We start from the raw sequence: 24,846 nt of genomic DNA, 5'->3' as shown, positions 1-24,846 counted from the left end.
GTACCAGGGGCAGGCAGCTCCCACCACCCCACTTGGATATGCCACTGTATCTGATTCTGATACCTGAGCCCCACTTCGGGGGGACTTAGAACTCCTTTGACGTCCTCTGCCTGAAATCATCCACTAAACAAGGCCAGTGACAGTAGCAGAGTCCTGGGCCTGCTAGAGCCGAAAAAAAAAGTTAAAACTGCTCCTTCCTTTGCACCTCTTTGGTGCAGCAACATGGTCTATTCTTGTGATCTGTGTCCCAGGCCCAGAAGCAGATTATCCTGGAGTAAGGTTGTAAAATGTAATCAGGATCCCTTATTTTTGACAGGTTTGCCATTGAGTATTAGGTCTCTGGCCTGCTTTGCGTTGCCTTCATCTGAAATTTATTGGACTTCAGAATTAACCTGTGGACTAGCTGGCCCATGGAATCAGGGGTTGTAGAAGGAGAAAACTTTTATTTTCCCGAGGAACGGCTTTGAGGGCACATAGAGCTTGAAGTCATGGGAATGTTTGCATTTAACCAATTGAATCTTTACAGGGTGAAAAGGGTGGCATTGGCCTGCCAGGCCCAGATGTGTTCATCGATACAGATGGTGCTGTAATCTCAGGTGCAACTTTTCATTGATTGCAGTGAAAAAGAAAGGACCATGGGTTACATTCTATATTCCCTATAATCGTAATGAGGATATTTTGTCAATCATTGGATTGCTGCTAGAGCTAACACCCTCAAGGGCCCCTCATGGATCCTGTATTTGGGGAAGGAAACTAATTCCAATCTCTTTGGGCAAAGAAGCCAAGCCCTACACTCTGTGTTGGCTCCACCAAGACTAGGGTTGTGGTTGGACTGGGCCTTTACTTTATGAAAATTGTTCTCCTAATGATGCTTGGGGAAGGACTGATATCCTCCCTGTCTAGGTTGACTTGACCCTGATACTATGGGACATTTGGGGTTTTATCTACATGATCCCATGCATGCTTGGGTTTGACAATGTCACAGGAAGTGGAAGAGTATCCAACTGTTCTGATTGCCTTCTACAAGCACCTGTATGCCCAGTGTCTCCAGCTACTCCTTGCTTGAGCAAAGGCTTCTACTACTATACCTCTTTTGCCCCAGTCTCCGAAATGATCTCTCCCCTGTCATCCTCTCTAGCCCATGCCCTGTCCAGTACACTTAATGAAGCCATGGTATTAATGATCGACAGTGGATTCCTGTGTTCCACTTCTAGGGAATCTATGTGCATAACATGAATAATAGACTTTAACACCTTAGTCCAAATGGTAGACATTTGAGGCATGGCAGCAGGTTGGTAATAGTAGAAGGACGTTCCTAGTACTTACCAGATCTTCCCATAGAAGGTTAGCCCTGGTCAGACTGGTTCTGAAAACTAATGAAGCCTTAGCTCAAGTAGGCCCATTATCATATGAGGCCATTAGATTCAGGGAGGCCTGTGAAGGGTGAGAAAGAGAAATCTATCCTGAGGACATCTCCTTGCAACTCTCCTTAGGCATTTTGTGGCATTTATGGGCCTCCTCTGGTTTGCTTACCGATTTTTTTCCCTCAAAATGCCAGGTTATCCTGGAGATCCCGGTATGCCAGGTCTCCCAGGACTTAAAGGAGATGAAGGCGTCCAGGGCCTGCCTGGCCCTTCTGGCATCCCTGGCTTACCAGCTTTACCAGGTGAAACAAATTACCCCACCCCCTGCACAGATCTGTCCTCTAACCACGCTGGTGCCCAGCATCCCCTTCTGTACCTCTGGTTTAGATACATATTAAGCCAAAGTTAAAGGAAAGGTAGACTATAGTCATTATATTCCCTACCACCAGCCCAAGGCTAATGTACATGAGGATAGGACCTGGGTGAGAAGCTTTTCTTTGGCCTGAATAATGTAACATTGCTAGACAGGCAATCCTTTTGAGGTTTCCAGCAACCAGATGGCGGCCTGCTTTAGACTCTTCTATGGATTTTCCATCCCAGCTAATGTTAGCTAGTAGGAGCTAACAAAAGCCCAGAGGAGAATTTGTCCCCAGACCCTCACTCTGTGCTCCGCTCAGGCACTGAATGGCCCAGGATCCTATGAATGAAGGAAGCATTGGAGAAGCACACTCATATTTCATTCTGTAGTAGCAAATAGAGAAAGGCCATGCCAGATTCAGAGGGGGCCATGATGGGCCAAATATAAAGCTTCAGACATTACTCTGAAAGACATTAGTTTCTAAATTCCTTGGAGATGGGCATCCGTATACCTGTGCTTTTAAAGCAACTGCCTGAAGGAGGAACAGCTGATCTGACCCCTAAGGTTGAAAAATCCAAATGTAGGAGAGTGGAGACCAGGTTTCCCTCTCAGGTTTGCCACCAAACATTGCCTTCACCATGTTCTCCCCGCCCTTTAGGCCTCAACTTCCCAAGAGGTTGGGCTAGACAATTCCTAAGGACCCTTCTAACTCTAATGTAAGAGAAGGGCAATTGGTCTTCCAAATTCTTTCCTTGGAGTGGGTTCCCAGCATATGCTGAGAATTGAAGAACCCCAAAGAACAGGGTAATGTGATCAGCATTATTGTGTGGGCTTGTCCTTCCAGGTGTCCCAGGTGCTCTAGGCCCCCAGGGAGTTCCAGGTTTAAAGGGGGACCAAGGAAGCCCAGGCCGTACCACAGTTGGGACAGCTGGCCCCCCAGGCAGAGACGGTTTGCCAGGCCTACCAGGCCTACAAGGCCCACCCGGTAAGTTGTTCATTTCGGTCTTTGGTGTTGAGATTCAAGTGCCATCCAGACTGCAGAACAGTCATGATTTTTGAGGGAGAGAGCATTTCACAGGAGAAATAGCCGGGCTGCATGATGGCCCCAGAGGGGCAGTGCCAAAGGCCCTGTTCTCCTGAGTCAGGGCCCTCCTTCTACAGAGTAGTGACCAGAGAAGTCAGAGGGTTCATCAAGGAACAACAAGGCAGGCTAAAGCCACCTCTATGGCCACACCTACCCAATGCATTCCAATCTGTGTACTCATTTCATCCCACCCTCTGTTGTCCTCAGCCCCCCAGCCTCTGGTCTTGTGGCCTATGAAGAATCAACAGTGGCTCTCTCAAGCTCCACCTAGTCCTCAGGGCCGCAGCAGGGTGGGCTGAGAGCCTGGGAAATGGGAATCCAAGTCTGGCCCCTCAAGATGGTTGCTAAAAGCCTCAATGGGGCTTATTCTCCTTAGGTCCTCTACCTGAGTACAAGATTCTAGATTCTAAGAGAAGGGCTGGAAATAGGCCCACCTGTTTCTTGGTCATCTAAACCCTGAGACTACTGCATTTCCTCTTTTGTCCCCAGGGGACTTTCTGGGATAGGCACTGGGACTGCTGACTCCCTGAAGTTGTTGTGGTCATTCTGATCCTCTCTGTGTCTAGTCTGGTGCCTGAAACATAATAGCCCTTCTGTAAAACATAGCAGAGTGAAGAACACCAATAGGGGATAAGACTTGCCACAGCCTCTGGGTCTCTGGCTCTGGTTTGGTTGCTGAGCCTCAAGGACACAGGCCTTAGTGACAGAGCCACTGTGCAGCATCACCTGCAACATGTCAATGGCTTATGTTCCCTTTTTCCTGAAGGTCCAGCATTTGAGACTGAAACCCTACAGAACACAGAGCCAGGGTTCCCTGGTCTCCGAGGAGAAAGAGGTCCAAAAGGAAACCCAGGCCTCAAAGGCATAAAAGGTGATTTTCGCCCTCTTGAGTGTTCTTTGCTCCCAAACTCCTTCTTGCAGAAGGCTCTCTGGGAGAAGAGCAGACCAACGGCTTTGGGAACCTGAACAGCAGCTGTCTGGGGTCTTAATGGGGGGGGGGTTGATTATAGGGTTGTTGGAAGTGCTCTATATTTAGGGCTCAGAGAGCGAGACTGGTAGTTGAGGTCACACAGGACCAGGTGGCTCTGGGGCCCCTGTTCCTACCCCATACACCCACAGAAGTGGCTACCAGCAGCCCCAGCTGTTAGAGCCAGCATACACAGCAGCCCTTCTCGGTGTGTGAGGCCAAGGCCAGAAGTCACTCATCATTACCTTCAGCCTGAATGAAAGGACTCTGAACAGGTCAAGACTTGGCAATCTGTAAAAGTCAACTGGCTCTAGGAAAACAGCCATGGTCCCCACTGATGTTGAAGGGTTGATCAATTACCCCAGCCCGCAGTGGAGGCAGCGGTGGCACCTGCTCTGTCCATCTTCCTGCTGCCTCTGGGTTTTTCCTCTGTTTCATGCTCTTGAGGGGCAGATGTTAAAGCTCAAATAATCAATTCATTTTAGTTGCAGCCCAAGCCAGGGTGGAGGAAGAGGTAAGATGGCTAGCCAGCAGAGGAGAGGTTTGAGGATGGCCTAGAGGCATCAAGTGCCAGAGATCTTTCCTCTTCTCTTGCTGAATTACCAGCTCTCCTCAACCTTAGGCAGAGAGGTCCTGACTTCTTCTTCCCCTTTCTCAGTGCTGTATCAGAAACTGCCGCTAGTTAAGTAGAGGAGCTAGTTCAGAATATTTTACAAGTTCCATCTCTGCTGTTGAGCTCCAGGAAGGGCTATTTGGAGGGAAAAGAGATTGAATTGCAAGTTTTGACTTAGGCTTTTAGCCTTGGCCCATCCCTGACTCACTACAGAGCTAGTGTACTTCTTGATACCATTTGCACTCCTAAAACAGGGACAGCTCTACTGCTCCCCTTTCTGTATTGTCGTGCAGCCAGAAGGTTTTTTATTTTTTAAAGATTTCATTTATTTATTCATGAGAGACACAGAGAGAGGCAGAGACATAGGCAGAGGGAAAAGCGGGCCCCCCACGGGGAGCCCGATGCGGGACTCCATCCCAAGACCCCAGGACCATGCCCTGAGCTGAAGGCAGATGCCTAATCCCTGAGCCACCCAGGCGTTCCCAGAAGGTTTTCTTTATGTCTGGAATAGTGATTGTGATCCTCAAGCTCCTTGTTCATGAGAATTCACCTAAGAGAGATCACTAAAAATTAGTGATGGTTCTGGCCTCCTGAAAGTCTGCTTTATTAGACCTCTGGTGATGCCCAGCAAGCTGCCTTATAAACAAGCAACGTACCTAACTTATGCAAAAGGTCCATGGCTCATTTGGAGAACATACTGTTCTTTCCAGATTTCAGAGATTCTCAATTATCTGAAAGTAAAAAGAGGCCCCCCCAGGATCTTAGGGGACCTCAGATCATTTACATTCATCTAAATTTTCATTTTCCGGCTATAGTGTTAGTGGCTCCTTGATACCTCTTCAAAGGTACTTTGCTGAAATCCCTGTCATAAATTTATTTGGCCTTTGTTTCTGTGTACAAAAGGCAAGGGAAAAGGCATTTTGGTGAACAGAACCTTTGAGGTGCTTGGATTCCAGACTCACCTGGTTAGCATGGGTCAGTGGTTTCCAATGCCAACTGTCTGCAACCAGTCTTAATTAGACTCACCAATCACTGGGCCCTCTCTCCCCAGACTGATGAAATCCACATCATTGGTACAGATAAATGTACTTTGGTGGAGAGTAAACCGGGTTTGTAAACCTAGTTCATTTATTTGAGTCTGCTCTCCGCAGGCCTTCTGATTCCTCCATGGAGTTGTTCAAATCACAAATTACCACGGTCACATCATCTTTTTTCTGGGAAAGATAGTCCACTTTGTTTAACATTGTCTTTTTTTTCCCACCCCCAGGAGATTTGGGCTTTTGTGCTTGTGACGGTGGGGTCCCTAACACTGGACCACCTGGGGAGCCAGGCATGCCTGGGCCACCAGGTCTCATAGGTCTTCCAGGCCTTAAAGGAACCAGAGGAGATCCAGGCTCTGGGGGTGCACAGGGCCCATCAGGGGCTCCAGTAAGTCTTACCAAACTTTGGCCCTGGGGGAGCAGTGGGAGCTCTCAAGTGCCCCTTTCTGCCTCCTCAAGCACTTTCCTAAAACATAGGAAAGAAAGATGGGGGTAAAACAAAGTTTCAGGCTTTTGGCGTAGTATGAAAGAATCACATCATCTCCTTTTGGCTTTGACCTGCCTATGTTCCCTCCATCCCTTCATTCCTTCCACAAAATTATTTCTATTTTCCCAGCCCTGCCCTGGACCCTGAAGTTAAAAATCCAATTAAGACAAGGTTACCATCCTCAAGGACTTCAACATTTGGAAAGGATAAGCAAATAAATGGGCAGTTGTCATCCAAGATAATGACATATTCAAGTGCCTAGAGCAGTGCCCAAACGTACCCCCAGATCTGCTTTAGGTTAGACCTAGGCTAGGTGTCAGTCCTCCGATGTCTACATCTCCTAATTATGCCCTTTTGTCTCTTTGTCAGGGCTTATTTGGGCCTCCAGGTCCTGCGGGCTCCAAAGGAGATAAAGGGGAGCCAACTTTCAGTTCAGTATCAGGGGTGCCAGGGGAGCAGGGTGATCCTGGCCCCCAGGGGCTCCCTGGGGAGATGGGAACTCCAGGCAAGGATGGAATACCAGGTCTACCAGGTCTGCCAGGTCTTCCGGTAAGTTGATCATTCCTGGGTGATTAGCTCTATAAATCCTTACATCTGACATCATGGGGGCTTCTTATGGCCACTAGCCCATGAGACAGGGCAGAAGGGAGTCCCCATCACTCTTCTGGCCTCCGCCCCTGATACTCTTCACTCAGTGCTATTCCTTTCTGTAAAATGGAAATCTTTTCCTGGGAATGGATCATTGTCTCAGTTGATAGAACCACTGACCTGATCACTTAAAATGCTTTGACTTCTCGGTAGCTTTTCCTCGCAAGTAATACAGCTGCTTTCTGGGACCCCAAGGACTGTTTCCTGCCCCCTCCCCACCACTGATCTAGAAGTTTTTGTGTTATCAGATCTCCAAGGGTTACAAGCTTCATTCCCATTACTTTAATCAGAGGACATGATTGATAAACCAGAGGGAAAGAGAATCTTAGCAAAAACCAAAGCACTGGTCACACTGGTTATCTCTTTCCTCTGGTCAGAAGGGTCTCTTGATCAGTCTTTAAGTTGGGCTTTCATTCTTTCTTATGTGTTGTCTAGGGTGACGGTGGACAGGGCTTCCCAGGTGAAAAGGGGTTACCAGGACTGCCTGGTGAAAGGGGCCACAGTGGCCCAACTGGCCCCCCAGGAATTGGGCTGCCAGGATCTCCTGGACCTCGTGGGCTTCCTGGAGATCAAGGAATAGATGGATTACCAGGGCAACAAGGCCTCCCTGGGCTTCCAGGTGAGTCATGGAATCAGATGGCCTTGGACTTAAAAGACTGACCCCTTGTAGAGTGTGGCTGTGACCCAGGCGCATGAAATGTGTCATAAGAAGAGGCTTGGCTGATTGTAATCACTACTTGCAATTTCTAAGGGTTTTTGTGTGGGAAAAGGATTACAATTATACTGTAGTACACTTAGAGCAATCTAGATTTCAGTTCTACTTAGAAAAAAAAAACTTCCTAACAGACCAGGTAACAGAGCTGCCTTGGGAGCTTATGAGCTCACAATCCCTAGGAAATTTCAAGCAGATGCTGGATGGCCATTTTATTACAAGTACCATTGAAGTAATGAGTGGAAGATGGGATAGGTGTCCTCTAAGTTATATCGTAATATCATCAGCAGAAAAGAACCTTTCCTTTATTCCTGAGATATCTCATATTGACAAGAGACCCTACTTGTATCTGGTCTCACCTCTATTTCCTACCTTAAATCCCTCCCACTTATAGAGCTGCTTTTCCTCCCTAAATTTCAGGAATTACAACGAGTGACAGCCTTGCTTGTAGATTCTTATAGATTTGTGAAGGTGCTATGCCAATAACTTGCCTTCTTCCAGACAGCCGGAACAGCTAGCTCTTCATCCCAACTTCTATTTCCATTAGTGGCACCACCCTTCTTACGGTGATCTGGTCTGAAAACTTGAAACTCATCTCTTAGTCTTCATTTGCAGTGCTTCTTATATTCTTTCCTTCCTCTTCTTGCTATTAGGCTCTCATTATCTCATGCCTAACTTATCAAATACTCCCATGCCTGTTGGAATAAAGGGATGGCTAGAAGGAAGAATGGGTGGACAGATGGATGGGTGAGGGGTGAATGGCAACAACCTCCTAAGTGGTTTCTCATCTCCTGCCTCCAGACTTCCCCCACTGAGTTCTGCTATGAACACTGCTGCTGATTCACTATTTGTGAAGTACTGCTGCTATCATGTTATGCACCTAGTCTGAAGCCACAAGTGGTAGCATTTTTCTGGAATGTTCTTCCTATTTTTTCTATGCAGTCGGGTTTTATCCATCTCTCAGGGTCCAGGCCCCAACTTCCCCACTAAGCCTTTTCCTGACCTCTATAGGATGTCACTGCCACTTCAATGATATATTTTCTTCCATTAATACTTTTACTTTTCCCAACTGCTTTGTAAGCGTCTGAATACTGAGGCAGGCAATTCTTTTTTAGCATTTCTCAATTTGCCTCATACAGTGCAATGTTCCATAAGAGACTAATATACACTCACAGAAGAAAGGGGCTTCTCAATAACCAAGGGGCTTTCTTAGACCTCTTTTTTCTCTTTCTACTTTGTCACCTGGAAGAATTACCCAAAAAAGAAGACAGAAACCAGATCTTGTAAATATTCATTTACCTGAAAATCTACTTGGATGCATTGGTATAGTGAGGAAGACAGTTCAGGTTAAGAATTGATGATTCAAGCTTCTTAAAACCAAGTCAGTATTTCAGTTTACAAACTCCTATGTAGGATATGAGGAATTTTGTCAGACAAGATCATCCTGCCTTTTGCAACTCCTGGTGTCACCTATAGCTTTGCTTATATGTCTCTGTTCCCAGAGACATTATTCATGGTCATTCCACTGCCCCTCTGCCAACTGGGTCTCAATATTAGGCCCCCCATTTGTGTAGGCAACTAAGTTTTAAACTGAGTTATAGTGACATGGTACGTACATATTTACACATACTCAAATCTGAATATTATAAACATTCTAATTGCTTTAAAACAGGCTGAGTGAACAGAAGGAGGCCCATGGGGGCCATTTCTATCCTAAATGTCACTATGCCCCAGACACAGAAAGTTCTTACAAATATAATCATATAGTAATCTCTAACCTGGGAGAAGCCTTATGCAGAAAATTGTCTTGTTACTGTACCAAGATCTTCCAAAAAATTACTTCAACTAGTAGCATCAGCTTTCTTTTACTCTCCATGGCAACCAAGCATAACTCCTCAAACCTAGGAATTTTTTTCTACACAATTTCAAAAACACATAATCTCTGAGCCCCAGACATTTGCATTGTGGCCATTACTATTGCCATGAAAACCAAAGATGCTATTTTTTTTTTTTTTTTGTCTGAGAGAGAGAGCACGCGCGCGCACACATGTAGGATTGTTGTGATGGGTGGGCGGGGGCAGAGGGAGAGAATCTTAAGCAGGCTCCATGCCCAGCATGGAGCTCAATGCAGGGCTCAATCTCACGACCCTGAGATTAAGACCTGAGCCAAAGTCAAGAGTTGGATGCTTAACCAACTGAGCCACCTAGGTACCCCCTGAAGATGCTACTCTTAATGTACTCACTCCAACCAGTGGTGGCCCAGACTAGGACAGCTGCATTGCCAGGAAGGGAATGCAGTTGTTAGAAGCCTTTCAACCAAGTGGTATGAATTATTACAAACCTTGGATAAGCAGACAACTGGCTGTTTCCAAAAAGGCTCTGATCCAGATGCTCATAGTAATTAATTACCCTGGTTATTACTGAAACAGCTACTGTGTCCTTGATCCCGTGTGCATGCCAGCCTGCTCTCTTCAATCCATATAGGGAATGTGATCAATGGGCATACTCAGGCTGCAGACAAGACTTCCCATGGGCCTCAAGAAACTCCTGTCCTGGTTTAATTTTCTTATTCTCTTGATTGGTCTAGGTGACTGTTGCTGCAGGGAGAGCATTGGTAAAGGAAACTTAGTTACAGAGGGAGGTGAGAGCTAGCTCAGTCTCCAGGTTCTCACACACCAGTGTTGGCAATGGCCCCATTCCTTTCTATTCACCTCAATCTTGGACATTCATGATAGCCTAAGCACCATGCTGGAGCCTCTAGTTGGGGGAAGGGGGTGATCCTAAGGCAGGGGCACAAAGGCTGACACTGTCACTCCTGATTCCTGGGAGGGCATATGGGAGTAGGTGGGCATGCGGTCTCTGAGAGGGGCTGATATCCTTCACCATGCATGTTGATGGCTTGGCTGATGTCTAGCTGGAGCACCTTCATTTTGTGAACTTAACTGAGGCCATAACTCACCTTGGGAGGTACCCGGAAGGATGCACACATGTCTGGTGTTCACTCATTCGATGCAGAGTAAAGTGAGATGTTAGGATCTTGGGAAGCACAGGCACTTTTTATTCTGAAGAAGAATTTGGGCAGGAGCAGGGAAAATTCTGACTAGTTAGATCGTGTGTTGTACTTATGAAACAGAATGCCAATAGAGCTGATTTCTGCTGTGTGGGGGAGAAGGCTCTGAATTCAGGGTTAGAAAGTAGAAGAGGTATACCGTGATACCAGGGTGACTTGAACTTCTCACCTCCTCGGCATTTTGCCCCCCTGCTCCCAATACACAAGTGTGCTGTCTGTGGTGTGCAGGCCTGGTCTGAGGTCAAAGGGAAATATGCCCTTGATTCCCATCTTCCTGTTTATTATTAGTTTCCCTATCTGGAACCTTTCCAGATGCCTGTCCTTGGCCATCCTCTAAAGGTGTGTTTTTATCTGGCTGTCAAGTGAAAAGAATTTATGAAACTTATCTGATGAATGGAGTGAGGATGGATGGTTCATGTTTGCAGCCAACGCAGAGATATTTGTATTCTACCCTTTGTTTCATAAGACTGAAAGCAATGGAACTGCAGTGTTTGATACATTGGAGTCAACAGACTATTGAAGTAGCAAGGACATGAGAATCTTCTGCAGGGCCCCTCGCAGGATACCATCTGGGGAGGCCACTCTTCAGCCTTGTCCAAAGAATGGAGGACCAAGCTGAGCACAAGATTGGCAGCCCTTACCCAACCAGGCATCTTATCATGAAGTGCTTGCCCATAGGTTATAGTTCCCTAGTAGGAAGATAGCCCTCAGGAATAGCACCATTATCTCAGTGTCTGGCAGGATGAACATGAGTATGACCACCTATGGGTGAAGATCAGGCCTAATGCCCTCTCTCCAGCTGTAGAAGTGACTCCCAGAACGTGAGTCTAGAAGGCAGGAAATTGCTGCCCAGGCTACAGAGTAGTTTCCTAACTTGACTAAGGTAGAAACCAGGGGATGGCCTTGGAGGAGCTCTTTGAATACTCCTCCTTAAATAAGAGGATAAAAAAACAAAACAAAACAAAACAAACAAACAAAAAACACACCAAACCTGCCGTTCGTTGAGCAACCACTAGAGTGCCAGGCACTGTGCAAAATGCTACTGGTATCATCATGTCCTGTCATCCTCACAAACACTGTATGAGAAAAGTAGCTCCCGTTTTCTGCATGGGACTCAGAGAGGGTAAGTATCTGACCCAAACAACTAATTAGTAGCAGAACTAGGATTGTAGCCTAGCCTAGGTCTCTCTGGCTTCGGAGCCCAACCTCTTAACCAATATATGATGCTGTTCAATCTCCCATCTTGCTTTAGGAATAGAACAAGTGGAAGAGAAATGCCAGCCAGTTGAGAATGCAATCTGAATCATAGCTTGTACACATATTTTTAAGAAACGCAATTTGTGATTTAAGTACAGGCGAAAGCTATAGCAGTTCACTTAAACTGTTGGCTCTGTGGCTTGAAGCAGGCCTTGGGGAATTGTTTTAATGAATAGGCAAGACTAATTTTAATTAACATGGCAATTGTTTGTAAATGGCACTTGAGAGAGCCGACACACAATTTGTTCATCAGTGTTTTATTAAACCTCCCCTCTGTGATCTTATGTAGACTCTTTTTATTTGCTTTATGGACAGGCAAGTAGGAATTTGCTAGGGGAAGGGCTCTGCCTGCCAATTTCAGTATCTGGAATGCTGAAATTTACTACCGATTCTTCCTGAGTAGCAGAGTTGACATTGTCAAATGAGGACTGAGGGAAGGGTTATCATTTGTCTGTCATGGCCAGGAGAGCAGCCTTCAGTGTTAGCCTAGTACAGAAATACAGCTACCTGTATGCTACCTGACGTGACCCAGGGTCAACCACAATAGATCCCCATCTGTAGATCCCAAACAGGGTGAGTCAGAAGAACCCAATGGGTTGTGCTCATTTCAGGAGAAGGGCAGACATGTGAGCTTGAGGAGTCTTGGCTTCAAGCCCTCTAGTCTAGTCACATGGCCGTAATGGATCCTCAGGGCTAACCCCAAGTACCCGTCCTAGAGAGGCTCCTACTCGCAGGGCAAGTACGCAGTTGCCTTTTGCTGCTGCTCCTGCATAGGCTACCTCTCAGAAATCTTGTTAGGTGACAACTTAATGCATAGGTGACTGCCTGCTCACTGGACATTGATGGTTTAGGAGGTGGCTTTCTGGCACTTGGCCCCTAGGGGTACTCTTATCTGTAAGCAATTGCACTAGGGATAACTCCCGAGAACTTCTGATGCCAGGATCCTTCTGCATGGACTGCCAGCTGCTGGGTGGGAAGAACTTGGTTGTCCCATCTGAGGGAATGGGAATAGAGGATCATGCTAGAGGGAAATCATTCCTGACTTGGGGGGCTTACCAGATGCTTATGTGTTACCACTTATAGGAATCACCTTGCCATGTATAATTCCTGGGACATATGGTCTGTCTGGCTTACCAGGAGCTCCCGGATTCCCAGGTATGGAATGAGGCCAGAGAAAGCCACTGAGCACACTTGGAAGGGCCATGAGCCCACAAAAGTGGGGGACAGCCTTGCAGCATTTGGGGAGCCATGTTCCTCCCGAGAGGGCAGCCTTGAGCATTGAGGAAACAAAATGTGTCCTGGGAGGTCTGTGTGGGGAGGTAAGGGTAAGGGCCCTCCAAGAGACTAGGATTCTTAAAAAAAAAAAAAAAGATTTTATTTATTTATTCATGAGAGACACAGAGAGGCAGAGACATAGGCAGAGGGAGAAGCAGGCTCCCCACCGGGAGCCCAATGTGGGACTTGATCCTAGGACCCTGGGATCACGCTCTGAGCCAAAGGCAAATGCTCAACCACTGAGCCACTCAGGTGCCCCCAAGATATTAGGATTCTTGAATGAACATTACAAATGTGGCCAGCCACACTGACTTCCTTTTCTCCTCACTGCTCACGTGTGGGTTTGTAGGCCCTAAAGGGGCCCGTGGCCTCCCTGGGACCCCTGGTCAGCCTGGATTGCGTGGGAATAAAGGAGAACCCGGAAGTCCAGGATTAGTTCACCTTCCTGAATTGCCAGGTAAGGAATGAAGCTTTTCCTCACCTGCTTCTCCTTTGCTGTGACTGTGTGTCTGAATTGCAGTAGCCATCCACCGATCATAGGAAGTGAGGTTTGCACTCTTGTGTGGGTGGGATGGTTTTGATTTCATACTCACGCAAGACAGAACTTAAAGCTAAAGAGCAACAGTGAATCAGAGCAGTAAGGGCCATTGGCTGGGACAAGCCTTCTTCACTTTCGGATGAGGTGATTGAAGCTCAGATGAAAGTGCCTTGCCTGAGCTCACGAAGCCACTAGTGACAGAGCTAAGACTCTACCAGGTTATCTGGCTGCCAGGACAACGGCAAGTTCCCAGTTGACTCCTGCTGGGTTAGACAAAGAGATTCAGATGAGTCAGAGGGAAGTGATTCATTTATATCCCTTTGTTCACACCCTGTTGTAACCTTGTTCTGCACTGCACAGGGGTTCTTAAACTGTGTTCCCTGGACTTGCAGCACCAGCATCACCTGGAAACTCGTTAATAATGCAGACTCTTGGCCTCTCAGCAGAGCTACTAATCAGAAGCTCTAGGCAGGGCAGGGGGAGGGTGGGGTGGCAGTGGTGTCCAGCCATGTGGGTTTTACCAAGCACGCCCCACTACATATACCCAGGTAGTTCTGACCCACACTCAATTTGAGAACTACCCTGCTCTGCCGGACAGGGTTCATCTTGGATCATACACTCCATGGTTTATTTATCCAGCTTCATTTCCTTCCAATCACCCAGGAAGAAGGAGGCATGACAGCAGGAAATGGATGACTCCAGAAAAAATTGGGCCTTTGACAGGGAGTCCTGGGTATAAGCTGTGCTCTTCGGCCCATGGAACAGCCCTAGGAGTAGGTTGCTGGGCTCTGCCCAAGGCCTGGCCTCACTGACCTAGAACCTTCTATAGTTCACATGATGCAGTTCCTGCCTCTGGGCAAGTCCTCCCAGGACCAGGGGCTCCTGACTTCCAAAAGAAGTGACATACATCATTGATATGTTAGCTTTTGTAATAGGGGAAAAAAATCTGTCTCAGAGATCTCTACCCAGACCTATCTTTTCTAAACATCCATGGCCTTTTATTTTTTTGCCTCTTTACATTTAGGATTTCCCGGACCTCGTGGAGAGAAGGGCTTGCCTGGGTTTCCTGGGCTCCCTGGAAAAGATGGCTTGCCTGGGAAACTTGGCAGTCCAGGTTTACCTGGTCCCAAGGGAGCCCCAGGTGACATCTTTGGTGCTGAGAATGGTTCTCCGGGGGAGCAAGGCCTACAGGGATTACCAGGGGACAGAGGACTTCCTGGAGACTCTGGCCTTCCAGGACCCAAGGGTGACCCTTTTTGATTCGCTTATATAACCATCTCCAGAAAGTCTTTCAGTGACTGCTATACTTGCATGAATACATGCATGAGACTGGGGTGATGGATTCCTTTGGGGATCACGATGAAAAGTTATTTTGTTCTGTCTCTCTCTTCTGGGAAGTTTTTCTTACATCACCTGAGTCTCTCCTCCTTTCATAGTAAATCCAGAAGTAACCATAATGGATAGTCAAGTCCCTTATAAAGCCTCTGATTTGCTGCTAGGATACTAACAGCTAGGGCTGGAGCAGAGAAGACAGTGGTACCTGGGATGTACCTGGGGCCAGGCCTTTGCGCTGGAAATTGGTTTGGTGACCAGTCCCTGCTGTCGATCCAGGCTGTAATCGATCATCTGTCCTTCCTTTCATTAGGTTTGCTTGGAAAGTCGGGCCTGCTAGGCCCCAAAGGTGAACGGGGCAGCCCTGGAACACCGGGCCACATGGGAGTGCCAGGGCCCCCAGGGCCTGATGGTCTATACGGCAGCATCAAGGGCAAGCCCGGGCTCCCTGGAGTGCCAGGCTTTCCAGGCCCTTCAGGTAGGTCCTTTGGAGGAGGAGCCCCAGCCTCACAGACAAGCCAGTGCCCTGGGCCCTGGTGCCCTGAGGGGCAGGGGCTAGAAGGACACTCGACTTGCCCAATCTCTCATGTTTCTGATCTTAGGGAGCCCTTGCAATGCCAAGCAGAAGACATCTCTGCAGTTTAGCTGCTAAGCCAGTAACACGCTACACCCCACCCTTGCCCCTCCCTGCTGGCCTCGCTCCCCCTTTCCATGCTCCAGCACCCTCTTCCTGTTTTTCCCAGTTAGAGAAGCCACCCTAGGTATGCAGGTGGCTCTAGCCATCTCCACCACCTCAGCTGGGGCCACAGGGAGCCTGCTTGGGGTTGGGAAGAAAGGCTTGAGCAGAGGGCGGCTGCACAGTGGCCCATCTCTCGGGCGAGCATGGCTCTGAGGACCCGTGGCCAAAGTGGCTTTTTTCACTGGGCAGCAGGGCCCACACCCCCTGAACCCAGCCTAGCATTGGCAGCTCGCCTTTTCCTGGTACTACCCTCCTCACCCTGCCTCAGAGACTATGTCACCCCCCACCCCTTCTGGCCATGTGACTCAAGTTGAGTTTCTGCCAAGCCACTAAAATCCTCTTTAACATTCATGTTTCTGGGGTATTCACATAAGGCCATCCAGGTGAGAAACCAGTACTTGAGCTCACAGACTCACCACCCCCATCAGCTTTGCTGCTCCAGGAATTATCTGACTATACACTAGAACCTGGCAAGGCCAGGGGTCCCCGAGGTCCTGCTGGGGGTTCGCCCCCCCCCTTGAATTTCCTTTCCTTGTTGTGGAATCCCCTTGAGGGGGAGCCCATTAGAATCCTGGGGCTTGCAGCTACTTGATGCTTTTCAATTCATGGAAAGCCAAGTCAGCCATTCATTTAGGCCCTTGGGGGCCCAAATACCCCTGTTGTCACTGATTTAATCCTTTGGTTTTTAATTTCCTTGCTTTGTACCTGAACATTCCACTTTGGCAGCAGCTCAGGAGGTTAATCCCATTGACCAATTTAAAGCCTAGTGAAAGAAGTCTCAGAATACCTAGGAGACCAAACGGGCCTTGGGGATTTCTACAGAACTTGGCACTAGGGGGTCTTTCAAGCTTAATGCCAAGGAACTGGCTGACTTAACTGCTTGCATGGGAGATTAAAAGGGCAGCCCCTGTATCCATGGCTCCCCGGGGGGCTGAAACAATGGCTCAGCTTTAACCTCTACTTCACCGATTGACTCAGGAAACACCCACTGTGGCACAATTCAGACTGGAAGTACCAGGATACTGGAGGCCAGTTACCACCCTGGCTCCCCAGAGCTCCATTCACAGGCTAAGATGTGAACCACATTCATAAAGGGAGGTAGAGTTCTAATTGGTAGGGGTTTGCGTGCCCTGCCCACTACCCTGCCATGCTGAGAGCTATAGCCACTGGCCTGGTGCTCTGGATGGTAAGTGCTAATGCTTCAGCCAGCTACGGAATCCTGCCAGTTAGCTGCCTGCCTAAGGCCATTGTTAAAGGACCATTTCCAACAGCCAGCCAGCCAACCAGAAGCCATGGGAATGGGCAGTGACCCAGATCTGGACACAGCCTCACTTGATGGCTGTCCCATGTTCTCTCCTGTGCTAATTCAGGACATCCTGGAAAGAAAGGTTTAAGAGGCGAGACAGGTTCCCCTGCATCAGCTGGAAAGAGAGGCCTGCCAGGGCTGAAAGGCCTTCCAGGATCTCCAGGGCTGATTGGCTTCTTGGGGAGCTCAGGCTTGCCAGGGAACACTGGGTTGCCAGGCCTGCCAGGTCCAAAGGGTAAGTGAACTGGGTGGGACTTTTTGTGGTAAAATGGTTGGACAAAGCTAGTGCTAAGGGAAGACTGTCACAGAAGTTGAGTCACCCTTGCCTCAGGCTGGGTAGAACAATGGGCCCAATGACGCTGTCAGTAAAGCCCAGCACAGTCACAGCCATGCTGGGTGTACTCATTTGCACCACCCCTACCATGGAGCCCTGTGGCTGTTTCTGTGATTGTCCTGCTAGACCACCAGAGATTGGATGGGAGGCAACTCCATTTTATACATGGGGAAATGACTGGCCCAAGGTCACACAGATGATTAGCAACAGCACCCAGCTAGGATTCATCTCCCTGCCTCTGGTCCTAGCTTTTTTTTTTTTTTTTTTTTTCTGTACCACACATGAGCTCTAACTTGGCCTATCATAAGAGCGGCACCCACCTCTTCTTTCCTTCCTGTTGCTTAGTGCCATGTCCCTGTTCAGGGAAATAGTATATGTAAGGACTATTAGATTGGGCTTCAGAGTTAGAGAAACCTGGGTTTGAATCCTTTCTCTGCAACCTCCAAGCTATGTGATTTGGGGTAAGTTATTTAACCTCCAAGCTTCCATTTCCTTGTATGTCAGACAGGGATAATGATAGAAGTTCTTGTTTCTCAACAGGTGAAAAGGGGTCTGTTGGGCTGGTAGGTTTTCCAGGGATGCCAGGTCTCCCTGGTATTCCTGGCACGAGTGGAATAAAGGGAATTTCTGGGTCAGCCGGAAGAGTGGGACCATCTGGACAGGCTGGCCATGCTGGTGAAAAAGGTGAGCCGGAGGACTGAATTCCGAAATTACTGGCCACGCTGCCCAAGGCACATTCTGTTTGTCGGCATTGTGACTGGTATGGCTTATACCAATTGTATGTTCAATAATAAGATTCGGGGTTTTGGAACCCCAAAGCTTGGCTTTTAAACCAAAAGTCCTAATTTCTTCTGAGTTTTCACCACGTGTTGAAAGGCCTCATCGTGCATTCCCTGACGCTCCGTGGTGGGCGGTAAGGTCCAAAGTTGCTGGCCGACTTTGGGGCTGTCATAGGAGAGGGAATGCACATAGGTGGGAATTTGGGGAAACCAGTGGGAAGGGCCTGGAAAGGAGGCCCGGGGGTAGTGCGGGAGGAGGAGAAATGAGAGGTCAGCTAGTGCCTGACCCCGTGTCTAAGCTGCTTCTCACAAGGGTCTCACGATCTTCCCCCACCCCCCCATCCCATCCTCCACTTACTGCTGCAGGAGACAGAGGCGATCCAGGGCCAGCTGGAGTACCCAGTCCAAGACCTCCCATGCTGAACCTCCGGTTCAAAGGAGACAAAGGCTCTAGAGGCTCAGCTGGATTGGATGGATTTCCCGGGCCCAGAGGTGCTGGGGGCAGGCGACGGGCAGGAGAAATGCTCGTGCTCAACTTCCTTCCTGAGAAAAGGGCCAGTAGTATAAGACTCCCCCAGAGCAGTAGTGTGGGTGGCAAGCAGGGCATCCACGAGGCTGACTTCTCGGGGGCCCGAGAGGCACCCGGACTGTGAGGCTGTCAGTCTTCACTGCCACTCTGAAATTGAAGTTTTGAACCACAGGTGGTTGTCACCCTAGAGGAGCCTGGCAGATGATGGGGCATAGGTACTAGCAGTGCTAGAGCCAGGGTGGCCCTAACAGATGCCCCCTAAGGCTGAAACCACCTCATCCACCCACACCTTAAGGTAGCCATCCCCAAGTCCCCAAGGCTGCGCTTGGCCTGCCTGTGATCCCAGGTACCTGCACCCTGGGGAGTCTGTTTTCTAAATCCTTTTCTTCTTTCCCAGGTGACAAAGGAGAGGCTGGTCCCCTGGGGCCACCAGGCTTGCCTGGAGCTCCTGGCTTCCCCAGTACCATCAAGGGGCTTATTGGGAGGGCAGGCCTCCCTGGCTCCATAGGACTCCGGGGCTTACCCGGCCTGAAGGGGTCCCCTGGAATCACAGGCTTCCCGGGAATAGCAGGAGAAAGCGTAAGTGTGCCCAGCTCTTGGTCTCTCCACCAGGGAAGGGTCTCCATAACAGGGGGCATGCCCTGTTCCCCAATTTTCTGGCCCCTTCCCCTAGCTCACCGCAGACAAAGCCCTCTCCCTGAGTCTGACAAGTCTTCCTCTCCCATCCACCCCAATCCCCTTTCCTGAATGTTCCTTCCTCTGGGCCTTTGTTCATGCTCTCTCCCTCACAGGGCAGAGCCTCCTTCTCAGCAACTAACTGGCTAATGTCCACCTGTGCTGCAGGCCCCATCCCAGGCACCCCCCCGCCCAGGAGCCTCTGAGCTCCTGCTCTGCTGGCATGCTGCACTTCTCACTGCTTATACGAATCCCACTTGGTTCTGTGCAGACCCAGTTTCCTCAAGGACATTGTCAGGACTCGAGAAAAAATACTTCCCATGCTCTCTGGTCTGCACGCCACTGTCGGCATCCCCCACTGTACTTGGCACATCGTCAGAATTCGGTGCAGGCCTCTTGATGTTTGCATTTCAGAAAGGTCACCATTGCCTCCGCCAGAGGCAAGAGGTGGCAAATTACCAAATAAGCCTGTCTGGGCTCTCCAAAGGAAGAGCGATAGAGCAGGAATAGCCAGGAGATGGAGTTGGGTTTGAATATCTGCCCCACTGCCACTTGTTAGCTCTGTGATTCTGTGCATATTGCTTACCTTGCCCAAGCCTCACTTTTCTCATCTACGTGAAACAGGAACAATATTCACACCTCCTTCAGCAGACAGCAGTGAGAATTCAACGAGATGATCTGGGTAAAGAACTTAGCCCGGTATAGGGCAAAAGGGAGGCTCTAAATAAGTAGTCAACATCATAGTAGCAGTATTGAAGGAGCTGAATGAACTGGATCCCAGAAAAGCTGTGCTCCTTGCAGGCAAAGTCCCTGATGCTTTAAAAGCGTCAGCCCGTCTGATGGAGAGAACATACACACACACACACATACACACACACACACACACACACACACACACACACACCAGAAGCGACTGCAAAAGAAATCATTCTTAGCCGAGAGCTCCTGACTCCTCATACACTAGGAAGGATGGAATCAAAGTGGGAAAGCATTCTGGGAGGATTCCTGGCATGAGCAAAGGCTCAGAATCAGCAGATATCCCAACGCCCAGAACTCTGACTCCCACCCAAGGCACTAGGTAGTGTATGCCATTATGAGGGACAGCTCCACAACTCAAACCCATACCAGCTATCAGGGAAATAACTACCAATGGCAGCTGACATGCCCACTTCCCAGAATCAGTGTATTGGGCATGAGTCAGTAAAGGCAATTTGTCCTGTGAAAATGGTAACATCAGCCCAGACTCAGACTCCAGGACCTGCGCGTGTACATCCAGCGGCTAAAGGGTAGAGAGCCCTACATGGGGAAGCAATACATTTTTTTGTGCAGAATGGCTCCAGAGCTTTGGCACGGGTGGTGGTTCCAGCTGTCTGCAGAGCACACCACGTGCCCGGCCTGACGGCCATGTCCCATCTTTTAAAAGAGACTTGCCACAACAGCCACACCTCGATTTCCCAAGAATCTAATTTTGATAGCCATTGAGAAGGTATGCAGATAGAATCCCTTCCTTATGGGATGCTTGGGTGGCTCAGTGGTTGAGCATCTGACTTTGGCTCAGGGCGTGATCCCAGGGTCCTGGGATCGAGTCCCACATCAGGCTCCCCTCAGGGACCCTGCTTCTCCCTCTGCCTATGTCTCTGCCTCTCTCTGTATCTCTCATGAATAAATAAATAAAATCTTAAAATAAAAAAAGAATCCCTACCCTAAAAACCACGACTACGCATTTCCATCCTTTGCTGTTTACCTTCCCTTCTGCAGGATGCCCCCCCACGCACCCACTCCACCCCTGCCACAGCATCCACAAGTAGACTTCTCTCAGGCAGTGAAACGTTTGGGTAGGGCAGGGGGGTAACAGCATGGGAGGCTCCAAGCTCTGGGTAGAAATAATGATTTCCATATTGCTTCAAAGGGTTCACAGGGTCTCAATGGAGCTCCTGGACTCCCAGGAGCATCTGGTCTCCCAGGTTCAAAAGGTGAGGAGCGTTTCATTTCTTAATGTGTGTTTCCGGAGCAAGGTGGATTTCTAGCAGGCTCAGGGCTCTTTGGGAAGGAAACTCTGTGTTCAAGGGGAAGTGAATCGATTTACATTTCCCCTTTGGCCAAGCCCCCTTTGCAGGCGGGCATTGCTCCTCAAAGATGTGTGACAAACAGTGGTTTGACCCATTTGCCTTCCAAGATCAGCGGCAGAGGAGAGCCTCAGCTCTAGACAGTCATTTTCCTTGCTGAGTCCATGCTTGCTGTCATCATTGTTCCATTCTGGTGATGTTATAGTGCCCCTCCTGTCATCTTCTCTGCCCACACTGAGCATAGTGATGTCTTCCAAGCGGAGATATGCTTCATGTAGCAGCATTTCTTGCCAGTTGCCTGATAGCATCCCAGCCTTTTTTGGGTGATTGATCATGTCTTACCCAATGCATACTTTTGTCAAGGATCTCCTCTGGCTACACCGAATCTGAAAAAGTTTTGCCACTAAAAGACCTCTTTGCTGCAAAAGGAGGTGTAACTTCTCCTGACCACTTAACCAGTATCTTCATATCCCCAGGAGATCAAGGTCAAACACTTGGAATTTCTGGTAGCCCAGGACTCAAGGGGCAACCTGGGGAGTCTGGTTTTAAAGGTGAGTTGACTGTACTCCTCCAAACTGAGGATCAGGAGAAATTGGGGAGGGAGGTCAACACCAAGTTCTGTAACTTCTCTCCAGTTTAGAGAAATGCCTACCCTGATATGTATCCACTTACAGGTAGCCCCATGGTTTCCCTGAGCAAACCAGCCTGCTCTTCCTTTGAGACTCAGGGGAAAAGTCTAATAAGATCTTTGGGATGATGGTGCCTACCTTCTTGGTTTATAGTTAACTGTTTCTCAAACATCTCCACCCATTGCTTCTACTTACAGGGACAGTCAGAACAAGTTTATTTACCTTAGCAGGCAGCACCTTTCAAATGCAAAGACAGCCACTATACTATCCTTTGCTCAGTCTTTTCATTGGACCTAGCTCTCTTGACAGTTCAAGGAGCTTTATCTTCCTGTTCCCTGTCTCCCTTAGAGAAACACGTTGCCCGAAGTGTGGTCCAATCACTCAGCACATTTTCTTGATTTTGTAGGCGTGCAAGGAACCAATGGACTGGTTGGTGATGTGGGTCTCCCAGGAAGCAAAGGAGAAGATGGGAAAGTTGGTATTTCTGGAGACCTCGGCCTTCCTGGCTCCCCAGGTACCGTGCCACCCGACAACTGGATTCTGAAAAAGTGAAGGTTAGCTTCGAGCCATGATCTATTCTGAATTCCTGCCTTGGTTTCACCTTCAGGACTCCCCGGGATTGCAGGCATGAGAGGAAATCCAGGGCTTCCGGGTTCTCCAGGCCGTCCAGGGGCAACTGGGACCCTTGGACCCCCTGGCCTAGTAGGAACCAAAGGTATGTGTATTTGAGAGGAGACTGTGGGGAAGGGTTTCTTACCTTAGAAAAAGGACAGCAATTCCTTTATATGAGGAGACCCTATCTGGTGGCAAGCCATATCTGGGGGAGTCATCCACTGGGCCATGTGACAGATGATGGGGAGAGGAGAACATGGACTCCATGGAGAAAAGGGTCAGCGAGGAAGGTTGTTGTCCTGGCCTGCGTGGCCTACCCTTAGGAGCTGGCAACTCTAGGTCTTGGCATTGACACTCTGCCTTCTTGAAGATACCTAATTATCTACCACCTGCTCTTTTTTTTTTTAATATTTTATTTATTATAAGATTTTATTTAAGAGAGAGAGAGAGAGAGAGAGAGAGAGAAAGAGGCAGAGACACAGGCAGAGGGAGAAGCAGGCTCCATGCAGGGAGACTGATGTGGGACTTGATCCCGGGTCTCCAGGATCACGCCCTGGGCCGAAGGCAGCGCTAAATTGCTGAGCCACCTGGGCTGCCCCAACTACCACCTGCTCTTAAAGCTGTATTGGTTTCTAATAAGAGTCAGGAAGAGCTAGGGTGGAGGGTAGAGGTTAGGGAATGGTTCAGTCTCCCTTAGGGCATGAAGTCGTGCCTCGTGCCTCGAAAAAGACCATGACTTCACAAAGCCCTTGGGGGTGGAATCTTTTGCTGGCCCCCTCATGAATCAGAGTTGCTGGAGCCATTTCTGAAATACTGTCTCTTCAGGTTTCCCTGGGCTTCCTGGTTTACATGGACTCAATGGGCTTCCAGGAACCAAGGGAACACATGGAACTCCAGGTAAGGAAGAGGCTTGAGGCCCACGAGGAGAGCATGGGCTTTTCCAGAAGGCTAGCGGGGCCTGGCCATGAGTTCTCAACTGTGGTGGACCTCATATCCTTTAGCTCATAGAGCTCCTTGCCAGCCCCCCTTGATTTGTGGAGGGAAGGAGGAAAGAGGTTGTCCTTCTATCTGGGACCAGCTCCCCTTCCCTGCCCAGTTATTTCAGGACTCAGCTTCCAGTGCGGGTCACGCAGACCTGCAACACATGGACTAGGCATCAGGGCCTCACTGGCACTGAGTTCTGTCCCCCCCACCCCAACTTTTCTGTATCTCCTCCTAGGACCTAGTATAAGTGGCGTGCCGGGGCCAGCGGGCCTGCCTGGCCCCAAAGGAGAGAAAGGATCTCCAGGAACTGGTATCGGAGCCCCAGGGAGGCCAGGCTCAAGAGGGCAAAAAGGTGGCCGAGGTAAGTGAGCCCATCAGTCCTCAGAGAGGCTGAGGGAGGCCCTGGCTGAGGAGCCATGGGTGGGGCTCACAGGATCAAGTTATGCATGTCTGCCCATCTCTGGGGATCTCAGAACCCTGTGGAGCTGACTGCTGAGAGGGTAGGCCACACCTAGGGCTTTCCTGGAAGGCATGCCAGGGAGCGGTCCAGTGAGTTCCATATTCCTAGCGTCCATATTCCTTCCCACTCTCACTTATTAACCCCAGGGTCTCATACCCTTGGCCGGGGCCTGCCTTTGAAAGTCCTGAAGGACAGGGCTTGTCTACTTAGCAAGAGATTTGCCAGAAGTTCCTCAAGTCTGGGGTGGATGGCACTCCACTTCCAGGGCCCCAAGAAGACAGCATGGCTGCTAGAAGGAGCCCAAAACTGAGAGGATAAATGTGTTACTAGGACAGGCATATACACAAGCCCTAAATTAGGATCTGTGGGGTTTACTAGAAAGCAGGCATTGCCCTAATCTCAGCCCCTGGCTCGTGGTATCATCTGACATCTCTCTATGGGCCTCCCCTTCCCCACCTCACAAATGGTGAGAAATGAATTCTAATTCTCTTCTTCCCCTCCTTGGAAATGTCCTGAAGACCCATATACATCACACTCCATGTAAAACAGGATATGAATTTAGTATAGCATCATGGCGAGGAATATGGGCTCTGAAGTCAGACCACTGGATTCAAATCCCCACTCTACCCCTCATTAGCTATAGGACCCTGAAGAAGGAAGTACTTGCTCCTCAATCCCCACCAAACCCTTAATTTTCCTTTCTGGCAAAAAAGGACACCATAAGAGAATCTACCACATTGGTTTGGTGAGGAATCAATCAGGAGTGAGGTAATATGTATAAAAGCATCTAGCGTGGCACCTGGCACACAGTAGTTGCTTAAGAAATGTCCATGATATTGTTCTGTGCTCCCCCGGGGGCAATCATCTTTGCAAAATGTTCTGCTCCTCCATTATAACTCTGGAGCTTGGAGTCCCACCACATTTTATTTGTTTGTATGCCTGTTTGTATAATGCCTGTCTTGTTTTCCAGGAATTCATTCCTACATTG

The 24,846-nt window shown here is 48.9% G+C and overlaps 1 protein-coding gene across 5 annotated transcripts in view; it reads left to right on the top strand.

The window, feature by feature from the left end:
- Positions 1-24,846, top strand: part of COL4A6 (collagen type IV alpha 6 chain) — a 282,819-nt gene that overhangs the window by 245,229 nt on the left and 12,744 nt on the right. For all 5 annotated transcript variants that reach the window (XM_072743211.1, XM_072743210.1, XM_026014914.2 and 2 more), the window contains 21 exons: positions 527-596; positions 1,559-1,666; positions 2,567-2,707; positions 3,573-3,677; positions 5,654-5,814; positions 6,283-6,462; positions 6,997-7,180; positions 12,684-12,755; positions 13,225-13,332; positions 14,438-14,659; positions 15,059-15,223; positions 16,855-17,025; positions 17,665-17,808; positions 18,270-18,395; positions 18,830-19,011; positions 21,017-21,080; positions 21,650-21,724; positions 22,209-22,316; positions 22,410-22,517; positions 23,240-23,311; positions 23,634-23,759. In XM_072743211.1, coding sequence (XP_072599312.1) covers positions 527-596; positions 1,559-1,666; positions 2,567-2,707; positions 3,573-3,677; positions 5,654-5,814; positions 6,283-6,462; positions 6,997-7,180; positions 12,684-12,755; positions 13,225-13,332; positions 14,438-14,659; positions 15,059-15,223; positions 16,855-17,025; positions 17,665-17,808; positions 18,270-18,395; positions 18,830-19,011; positions 21,017-21,080; positions 21,650-21,724; positions 22,209-22,316; positions 22,410-22,517; positions 23,240-23,311; positions 23,634-23,759 — 2,692 coding nt within the window. The remainder of the gene's footprint in view (positions 1-526; positions 597-1,558; positions 1,667-2,566; positions 2,708-3,572; positions 3,678-5,653; positions 5,815-6,282; positions 6,463-6,996; positions 7,181-12,683; positions 12,756-13,224; positions 13,333-14,437; positions 14,660-15,058; positions 15,224-16,854; positions 17,026-17,664; positions 17,809-18,269; positions 18,396-18,829; positions 19,012-21,016; positions 21,081-21,649; positions 21,725-22,208; positions 22,317-22,409; positions 22,518-23,239; positions 23,312-23,633; positions 23,760-24,846) is intronic.

The sequence above is a fragment of the Vulpes vulpes genome, chromosome X (assembly GCF_048418805.1).
Source record: "Vulpes vulpes isolate BD-2025 chromosome X, VulVul3, whole genome shotgun sequence".
Lineage (NCBI taxonomy): Eukaryota > Metazoa > Chordata > Mammalia > Carnivora > Canidae > Vulpes > Vulpes vulpes.
The sequence above is the reverse complement of the archived record's forward strand: the minus strand, read 5'-3'. Positions and strand labels throughout refer to the sequence as shown.